Source organism: Miscanthus floridulus, chromosome 12 (assembly GCF_019320115.1).
Source record: "Miscanthus floridulus cultivar M001 chromosome 12, ASM1932011v1, whole genome shotgun sequence".
NCBI classification, from domain to species: domain Eukaryota; kingdom Viridiplantae; phylum Streptophyta; class Magnoliopsida; order Poales; family Poaceae; genus Miscanthus; species Miscanthus floridulus.
The window spans coordinates 71,855,978-71,866,450 of record NC_089591.1 but is presented as its reverse complement, the minus strand read 5'-3'; the positions used below and the strand labels follow the sequence as shown (position 1 = coordinate 71,866,450).

Below are 10,473 nucleotides of genomic sequence, written 5' to 3'. Positions count from 1 at the left end.
GGTACCCAATAATTCAGGTTCGGGTTCGGGTATTACCCGATATACCTAAATTTACAGAAAACAACAAACTACACTAAATTTCAGTAGCGATCTATACATAATTTCAGCAGCAATTTGTATAGAATTTCAATAGCAATTTGTAGAGAATAATATATTACCGTCACTCATTCAAATAGAGAGAATTATATTCTAATAAAGTGATAAGTTAAATGGTTCAGCTAACAACACATGATGAATACAAAGACAAAACAAATCTTTGGGTAGTTCGGGTAGTTTGGGTACCGGGGGATATTACCCGAATTACCCAAACTAATTTCGGGTAATCAAAATCGCTATCCGAATTTAGAATCGGGTACCTCGGGTTCGGGTAATTCAGGTCCAGGTTCGAGTAATTTAGGTACGGGTAATGGGTATCGGGTATTTTGCCCAGGCTTATTCAGAGCCACTCAAATCCCCTTCCCCTTCTCTACACACACGAACGCAAGCCCCCAAGAACGCATCCCCCATTGGATTTGGAAGCTTCTCCATGGGACACCGAGCCTCGTAGACGAAGCAGAGGAGACCAGAGAAATCGAAGAGCAAGGAAGCAAGAAGCAGGGAGCCATGGCGTTCCTCCTTCCCAAGCTCACAACGCCGTCAGGTCCGTCATGCAAGTTGCCCCCGAGTCCCCTCCTCAAGCCCCAGCTCGCCCAGCCGGGCCACGGCGGTGGCAAGATCCAAGGCTCCGGCTCCGGCTCTGGCGCTGCGCAGGTCGCGGCCCCGGGCCACCTCAGTCTCCTTCTCCTACTCAGCGCCCCGCAGCAGGCAGCAGACCCAGCGTCCAAGTCCACGGCGACCAAGAACCGGGGCAAGGGCGGCGGGGATCCGCAAAGGTCGGATTTTTACCTCAACCTCGGGACGGCGGTGCGCACGCTGCGGGACGACCTGCCCGACGTCTTCGACCGGGAACCCAACTACAATATCTACCGGTGGGTAAAAAGAGCCATTTTCCCTTTGGGTTTGCTATATTTTAGTTAATTTTGGGTTAGGCCTTTGAGAATCGATCGCGATTGTTGTACGAATTGGATTAAGTTGGATTAGTATGCTAATTGCTGATCATAGAGAAGTTTCCGTGGTGCTAATTCTAGTTTGGTATTTCGGGGGGATTGAGGTCAAACATAGAAATTGAGCAGCTAATGGTCACTTGGTGTTTACATAAATACAGGAGTAGTGGCCATCATGAAACATAATGGTGATTTTTCAGTGATGCCAGTCATGATTCTAGAAATGAAGTACACTAATTGTTTGCTTATTTCACCTAGCCTTCTAGTAGAACTGATAATTTGTCATAACTCATATGCAATATTGAGAACTGAGAATCAATAGATGAGCAACAAGTTTATTGCTTGGTTCGTTATAGGGCAATGAGATGCAACAGTCATCATTTTTTTCATGACCGTCTATCAAGGCACATTTTTCATTTTTTTTTTGAAACTTAAGGCACATTTTTCATTAAGAGGGGAGAAGTTTTACAAGTGCTGTTAAGCCATAGCTTACTGCCCAGAGCTGAACAGACACCAACCTAACACCGAAAATAATTACAGACTATATGGCACACTAGTTTGTGGCAATGACGATGTCATGTGGGGCGTCCAGTACCGACGCCGGCCACGCATCTAGGAGCTGATTTAGGCATGCAGCCATGCAATCAGATAATGCTAGAATCAGATATTGCTAGAATAAAGGAGTTTGTTTCATTTTTATTAGCTGGCCACGGGCCTATATATTCCATGTAATTGCCACTCTTGGGAATCAATCAAGAATTACCAATCTTAATCCTCTCTCTTCTTCCTAATCTCACCTCCTTCACCATTGGGCAGCCGGGCAACAACCCCGACGCCATTATCAGCCAAGGCTACGAGCTCCGTAGCCGAGGACCCGCTGTCTTGGGCATTGACGCCCTTGACAACCTGGTATCAGAGCCCAGGAATTCCTCTGCGCCGCCCACCCCACGCCGCATCCACGCCATGGGTGACAACACTGTGAACAACGCCGCCTTGTAGGCGACCTTGGATTCCCTGGTCGCGTCCATCCGGACGCTCCAGACGTCCGTGGAGGCCAACGCCCAGGCCATTCAGCGCCTGGACGCCGTGCGCCCACCACCGGGCGGTGGGTCACCCTCCTCACACTCCGGGACAGGGGAGCACCACCAAGATCGGCCGCCACGGTTCCAAAAGCTCGACTTCCCGCGCTATGACGGCAAGTCTGACCCGCTGATCTTCATTAACCGGTGCGAATCCTATTTCCACCAACAAAGGATCATGGAGGAAGAGAAAGTGTGGATGGCTTCCTACAATTTGGAGGAGGGCGCCCAGCTGTGGTACATCCAGGTCCAGACAGACGAGGGCATCCCTTCCTGGCGCCGCTTCAAGGATCTTCTCCATCTCCGCTACGGACCACCGCTGCGCTCCAATCCCCTCCACGAATTGGCCTCGTGCAAGCGCACCGGCACTATCGAGGAGTACCAGGAACGTTTTCAAGCGCTCCTCCCTCGTGCCGGGCGCCTCGATGAGGAACAACGCGTCCAACTCTTCACCGGGGGCCTCTAGCCGCCACTTAGCCTCGACGTCGAGGTCCACAACCCTCAGTCCCTCGCTGTCGCCATGAGCCTCGCCCGCAAGTTGGAGCTCCGCGAGCAGTGTGGCGTGGCGGCCGCGCCACCACCACGACCCGGGCGTGATCACCAGAGGGGCCTCCTACCGGCGCCACCACCCTGTCTGGCGCTCCCAGCGCCCAACACGGCGCCCGCACCAGCGCCACAGCCGGTCACCATCGAGGGCCGCCAGGTCAAGCGCCTGTCGCAGGCAGAGATGGAAGAGCGCTGCCGCCTAGGCCTCTACTTCAATTGCAACGAGAAGTTTGGGCGAGGCCACAACCGCGTCTGCCAACGCATCTTCCTTTTCGACTTGGCGGCGGCCAAGGACGACGACGACTCTAAGACAGACGAGGCCACTCCAGGGGAGCCCCAGATCTCACTCCATGCCATCGCTGGCGTGCGCACCAGTGAAACCATGCAGATGCGTCTCACGATGGGCGACACCTCCCTCCTCGCCCTGCTCGACTCCGGTTCGACGCACAACTTCATCGCCGAGGAGGCGGCCGCCCGCGCCTCGCTCCCGTCCATCACCCAGGGACAACTGCGGGTGACAGTGGCCAATGGCGAGCGCGTCTAGTGCCCCGACGTGTTCCGCAACGCGCCGTTCTCCATCAATGACGAGGAGTTCACCGCGGATTTCTACGCCCTGCCGTTGGCTGGGTACGACGTCGTCCTGGGGACCCAGTGGCTAGCAACGCTGGGCCCGATTCTGTGGGATTTCGGTGCCCTCACCATGTCCTTCTGGCGTGGCGGCCGCCGGATGCGCTGGTGCGGCACGGTGGCTCCCAAAGGCCCGGCGCTCCAGCCTTTATCGGCGCCGATCTCCTCACCGCCATCCTTGAGGAGTTTGCTCCTGTCTTCGCCGAGCCCTCCGGCATGCCTCCGGCACGCACACGCGACCACTGCATCAACCTTCTGCCGGGATCCGCCTCGGTGACTGTCCGGTCGTACCGCTACCCCGCCGCGCACAAGGATGAATTGGAGGGCCAATGCACCGCGATGATGGCCCAGGGCATCATTCGCCGCAGCTCCTCGGCGTTCTCGTCGCCGGTTCTCTTGGTCCGGAAGGCCGATGGCTCCTGGCGATTCTGCGTGGACTATCGTGCCCTGAACGCCATCACAATCAAGGATGCGTTCCCGATTCCAGTGGTCGACGAACTACTGGACGAGCTCCGCCACGCCCGCTTCTTCACCAAGCTCGACCTGCGCTCCGGTTACCACCAGGTTCGGATGCGCGCCGATGACGTCGCCAAGACCGCCTTCCGCACCCACGACGGCCTCTACGAATTTCTCGTCATGCCGTTCGGCCTCTGCAACGCGCCGACAACATTCTAGGCGCTCATGCACGACGTTTTGCGCCCCTTCCTCCGCCGCTTCGTCCTCGTCTTCTTCGACGATATCCTCATCTACAGCGAGTCATGAGCTGATCATCTTCGCCACGTGCGCGCCGTCCTCAGCACGCTCCAGCAGCATCAGCTCTTCATCAAGCGATCCAAGTGCGCGTTCGGGGTCGAATCGATCTCCTACCTCGGCCACATCATCTCCGCTGCGGGTGTCGCCATGGATCCTGCCAAGGTCCAAGCAGTGGTCGACTGGCCACAACCTCGCTCGGCGCGGGCGGTCTGGGGCTTCCTCGGCCTGGCAGGGTACTACCGCAAGTTTGTCAGGGAATTCGGCACGATCGCCGCCCCCCTGACCGCCCTCCTCCGCAAGGAAGGGTTCTCCTGGACTCCGGAAGCTGCTACGGCTTTCGCCGCCCTCAAGACAGCCGTGACGACGACGCCTGTTCTCGCCCTGCCCAACTTCAACCGCGCCTTCGTCGTCGAGTGCGACGCGTCAAGTAACGGGTTCGATGCAGTGCTCCTTCAGGACCAGCACCCGCTGGCGTTCTTCAGCCGGCCGACCGCGCCACGCCATGCGTCCTTGGCGGCGTACGAATGTGAACTCATTGGCCTCGTCCTCGCCATCCGCCATTGGAGGCCATACTTGTGGGGACGCCGCTTCGTGGTAAGGACTGATCGTTTCAGTCTCAAGTTCCTCTTGGATCAACGCTTGGCCACCATTCCACAGCACCACTGGGTGGGCAAGCTCCTCGGCTTCGACTTCTCCGTCGAGTACAAGGCGGGGAACACGAACACAGTCGCGGACGCCCTTTCTCGCCGCGACACGGAGGAGGCCGTGACCCTGGCTATCTCGGTCCCCCGCTTCGACTTCATCGACCGCCTTCGCCAAGATACGTCCACCGATCCGGCTCTGGTGGCGCTCAAGGACGAGCTGGCGGCGGGTACACGCGCGGTTCCCTGGTCGCTCCTCGACGGCCTCGTTGCATTCAACGACCGCCTCTACATCCCGCCGGCATCACCACTGCTCCACGAGGTGCTCACCGCCGTCCACGACGATGGACATGAGGGTGTTCAGCGCACGCTCCATCGCCTCCGCCGGAACTTCCACTCGCCCAACCTTCGCAAGACGGTGCAAGATCACATCCGCGCCTGCGCCACCTGCCAGCAGTACAAGTCTGAGCACCTACACCCCGCGGGTCTCCTTCTGTCGCTGCCCGTCCCGACGGCGGTTTGGACTGATGTCGGCCTCGACTTCATCGAGGCGCTCCCGCACGTGGGCGGCAAGTCTGTCATCCTCACGGTGGTGGATCGCTTCAGCAAGTACTGCCACTTCATCCCCCTCGCGCACCCGTACACGGCGGAGTCGGTGGCCCGGGCATTCTTCGCAGAGATTGTACGCCTCCATGGCGTCCCGCAGTCTATGGTCTCTGACCAGGATCCCATCTTCACATCAGCATTCTGGCGCGAGCTCATGCGGCTCATGGGCACCAAGCTCCACATGACGTCGGCGTTCCACCCACAAGGGGACGGACAGACAGAGGCCGCAAACAAGATCATCGTCATGTACCTCCGCTGCCTCACCGGTGACCGTCCTCGGCAATGGGTACGTTGGCTCCCATGGGCGGAGTTCATCTACAACACAGCGTTCTAGACAGCGCTCAAAGACACGCCCTTCAAGATCGTCTACGGCCGTGACCCGCCCACGATCCGTTCCTACGAGCCCGACGACACCAGGATTGCAGCCGTGGCCAAGTCCATGGCGGAACGTGACGAGCTGCTCGCCGACGTCCGCTACCGGCTTCAGCAGGCTCAGGCGGTGTACAAGGCCTACTACGACAAGCACCACAGGGAGGTCCACTACGCCGTCGGCGACTGGTTATGGCTCCGCCTTCGTCAGCATGCTGCAACGTCCCTCCAAGCTCCAACCACGGGCAAACTTAAACCCCGCTTCTACGGGCCGTACCGAGTCGACGCCGTCGCCTACCGCCTGGAGCTGCCGGATAGCGCCCGCCTTCACGACGTCTTCCACGTCGGCCTCCTGAAAAAGTTCGTCGGCACGCCCCCGACGTCGCCACCGGCCCTACCACCGATCCACCACGGCGCGGCGGTTCCGGAGCCCGACCGCGTCACGCGCGCTCGCCTTAACCGTGGCGTTTGCTAGCTGCTCGTTTACTGGAAGGGCGAACCCGCTTCATCAGCATCATGGGAAGACCTCGACAGCTTCGTCGCCCGCTACCCCACATTCCAGCTCGAGGACGAGCTGCTCGTCGAGGGGGGGAGAGATGTCATGTGGGGCGTCCAGTACCGACGCCGGCCACGCATCTAGGAGCTGATTTAGGCATGCAGCCATGCAATCAGATAATGCTAGAATCAGATATTGCTAGAATAAAGGAGTTTGTTTCCTTTTTATTAGCTGGCCACGGGCCTATATATTCCATGTAATTGGCACTCTTGGGAATCAATCAAGAATTACCAATCTTAATCCTCTCTCTTCTTCCTAATCTCACCTCCTTCACCATTGGGCAACCGGGCAACAACCCCGACGCCATTATCAGCCAAGGCTACGAGCTCCGTAGCCGAGGACCCGCTGTCTTGGGCATTGACGCCCTTGACAGACAAATTCAGCAGATGGGTGGCGATCTAGTCTTAGGATTGAGAGCCATTAGGGTTGTTTTTGGCTGTGTCCTTTTTGCAGAGGTCAGAAGTGTGGTCAAGATATTGTAATTGTATCAACACTATGCAATGACCTTGAATTAATAAAATCCTTTCTTTGTCAAAACAACGAAGTTCAGCACAAAGGCAGATGCAAGTCATCATCAAAAGTTTGCTATTAATTTTCTCTGATAAGGACACTAGGCCTGAATTTTGCAATCTCTTGCAAGCTTATTCTTTGTAGGCATGCTTCTACACTCTGTAAAATGGAAACTGAAAATATTTTTTACATCTATTGCAGTGAAGACATCACATTTGTCGACCCACTAAACACTTTTCATGGGCTCGACAACTACAAGACTATCTTCTGGGCACTTAGATTCCACGGGCGCCTACTATTCAGAGAAATTGGGCTTGATGTATCACGCATTTGGCAACTGACAGAGACTTCAATAGTTGTCCGGTGGGAGCTGTGGGGCACTCCACGTGTCCCATGGGAATCATATGGCTGCTTCAGTGGGACGTCGAGATACAAGGTTGACAGGAATGGGAAAATTTACGAGCACAAAGTCGATAACTTGGCATTGGACTTCCCACGATCAGTAGCGGAAGTGGGCAGCATTGCTGACATGGTAGTCGCCACACCGAGCCCCAATTTTACGGTTTGGAATGTGGTTGGGACAGGTGATGGTTGCTCATGGACAAAGCTTTACGAAGCCGTGGTGGAAGCTGTGGAACGGGAAGAGCATAGTTCCACTGGCATTGGCCTTGGAGGTCTACCTGTCCCCTGCAGCTTCGGCTGTGGCTGTGGCTGCAGTTTTTGAACTGCAAACTACTGCGGCCGCAGCCACAGCTGCAACCAGCTCAAACGAGGAGCCAGCTCAAGCGAACAGGCCATCACTTGTTCATAGGATGGAATGAGCTCCAGGACTAGTTGCTTGGTAGTTCCTAGGGGAAATGTATAGAATATATATGGGCACATGAATCACGATACTACTAATATCTCTTTGTATATTGTAGCTATAGGGCAGTTAATTTAGATAAAACACATACTAGATGGCTATATTTGATTACCCTCGTGACATTGTCTCGTACTGGGCGCTTTCACTGCTTTCTTATGCGATACATGGATTTTGAGTGTGATTTGTCCAGTATTAGACAGTTTAGGATGTAGAGGAAAATCGAACAACATCGGTAGTTGAGGGAGGTCAAAATAAGGCTCTCCCCCTCTAAATGTGTTGTGTTTGGTTTGGCCGGAACATAAGTGGGATTTTTTCTATCCTCATTAATAGAGACAACCACGTCGTCTCAAATAAGTCATATTGTTGTTCCTCACAGCAAGTGCGAAAGGGCCTATTTGAATAAATCATATTGTTGTTCCTCACAAGTGCAAAAGAACCTATTTGACAAAGCTTTTAGAGCAGTTTCTGGGCTGAATATAAGAAAAGCTATGCCAAACACTTTTTAACATAGAAATTTTTCGTGTTGATCTCATGAAATTATTCTCTAAAATGAATTAGGAAACTGGAGCTAAAAAAAACAGTGCCAAACACTTCTTAACAGTAAAGTGACTCATGTTGATTCTGGTGAAATTATTCTCTAAAATAAATTAGGAGGCTGGAGCTAAAAACATCTTCTCCTGATTTTATAGAATCATATATAATCATTTCTAGTGCAGAATCACTTTTTACATAGAATCAGGAGGTAGATAAGCTCTACCAAACAGGTCTATAGCACTAAATACATAGGCCATGTTCGCTTCACTGAAAAAACAAACCGAAACACTGTTCCGACTGATTTGTTGTGTGAGAAAAATATTATTCCGGCTAAAAAAATAAGCTGAAAAGTACGGATTATAAGACAAGTGAACAAAGCCTAGTCACAGCGAAGCTACAATAAACTCCGTGCACATGAAACGGTCTCAAAAACATTTTAGTAGTTTGCGGCTCGTTCTAGTCATTTATGCGCTTAGAGGCAGCTCATTGGCTATCACTTCAAATTATACTTGCACACTCAAATCATGCCCAGAGGCGGAATCAGAACTTTTGAATAAGGGGGCAGGACAATACGATGACACCTAGTAAACATGATAAATATGGACAACAAATGTATGTCTCAATAGCTTTTCAACGGTCTTGCACATATATTTATAGAGTGAAATAATAATATTTTTAACTATGCAATCGAATTTTCTATAGGTATTTAAAACAAATCACTGTGCTTGGGGCCCCTGGTTCCGCCAGTGATCATGCCTGCACAAAACACATGGATTGGAAGTCAAACAACAATGGTAGCCAACATGGCAACAACGGGCAGCAACACTATACCAACAGAGGAGCAACTCTTTATACTCTCAGAGTTCTCCACCTGCAAGAACTCAGACAGAATGCGGCTAAGTATTTTCAGTTCAAGCTATTGTACCGCTGTTGACCAATGACCAGCATCAATGGCAATATGGCAAAGCATCCAGTAATGAACAGGCCTCACAGTTCATTTTAGATCATTAGAACTGAAATTTGACACGGCCCTGTTTGTTTCGTTAAAATTTGGTTTATGCTGATTTGTTGTGAGAGAAAAACACTATTCGTTCGCTAAAAAGTACTGTTGAAGTAGTTTAAGCGAACAGAGCCTACAATTAACACTAGCTACCAAGTATCAGTAATTTGAAGAGCAATAACGGTGTTGACACTAAAACACACCGTTACATACGAGCACGCCCACGTCACTAGTACAGAAAACATTTTTAGAGACGGTAAAAAATGATCTTCAGAGACAGTTTTAAAACCGCTACTATGCCAGCGATTATAAAAATAAGTGATTTTCAGAGACGATTTTAAAACCGCCTCTAAAAATCGATTTTCTTTTTACTAGACTATAAATGATTTTTTTAAAAAAAAATTGAAAATTATTTTTAGGGACGGTTGACTTAAGTCAACCGCCTCTGAAAAAAACAAGTGAAAATTATTTTTAGGGATGGTTGACTTAAGTCAACCGTCCCTAAAAATAATTTTCAATTTTTTTTAAAATCATTTAAGAGGCAGTTGTCTCAACTGTCCCTAAAAATAATTTTTTAATTTTTTTAAAAAATCATTTAGAGTCTAATAAAAATAAGGAAAACATATTTCTAATGTAGCCCGAAGGACCGATGATTTTTCACTTGTTTTTTGAATAAGTGCCGACACCCGGGATTCGAACCCACAACCTCTCCCTTGCGCAATCCCTCCCCTGTCACCGCACCACACAGTCGTTTGTGTTTAATTCTACGGTGCTTTCTATTTATACTAATATGTACAAATCTTGTAATCAATATTTTAACTAATAAACAATCTTAAATGAGAAAACTTTCAACTACAAAATTTTAGATCCCGTCGAGTACTACAACTTTGATATAGAAATTTCTCCATCCAAGGTCATTTGAAAAACTCAAAAATTTGAAATTCAAAATCTGAGACTTAATTTATATATTTGGAACACTAAATGATCTCAAACAAAAATTTTATCAACTACAAAGTTTTAGATCTCGTCGAGCTCTACAATTTTGATATAAAGTTTGTCTTCATCTGACTTCATTTAAAAACGATATGAATTTATTTGTGCTGCAGCTATTTTTAAGAGTCAACCGTCTCTGAAAATCGATTTTCAGAGGTTGTTGTCTTAAGAGAACCGTATCCGAAAATCACTCATTTTCAGAGACGGTTGACATAAGCACCATCCTTGAAAATAGCATTTTCATAGGCGGTTCTCTTAACGGAACCGCCGCTAAAAATAGAAACATTTCTAGAGGCAGATTTTTTAATGAAACCGTCTCTAAAAATTGATTTCTAGCCACGGTTGTATAGCTAC

General features: G+C 50.6%; 2 protein-coding genes across 2 annotated transcripts; both read left to right on the top strand.

Moving 5' to 3' along the window:
* The first annotated feature begins 468 nt into the window (after positions 1 to 468).
* LOC136497439 (uncharacterized) lies at positions 469 to 7,721 on the top strand. Its single transcript, XM_066493235.1, has 2 exons — positions 469 to 968; positions 6,932 to 7,721. Exons 1-2 carry the CDS (start codon positions 604 to 606, stop codon positions 7,452 to 7,454), a joined length of 888 nt encoding a protein of 295 aa, XP_066349332.1. The 5' UTR covers positions 469 to 603; the 3' UTR covers positions 7,455 to 7,721.
* Positions 2,111 to 3,320, top strand: LOC136497440 (uncharacterized). Its single transcript, XM_066493236.1, has one exon. The coding sequence runs from the start codon at positions 2,643 to 2,645 to the stop codon at positions 3,210 to 3,212; it is 570 nt and encodes a 189-aa protein (XP_066349333.1). The 5' UTR covers positions 2,111 to 2,642; the 3' UTR covers positions 3,213 to 3,320.
* Positions 7,722 to 10,473: the final 2,752 nt, after the last annotated feature.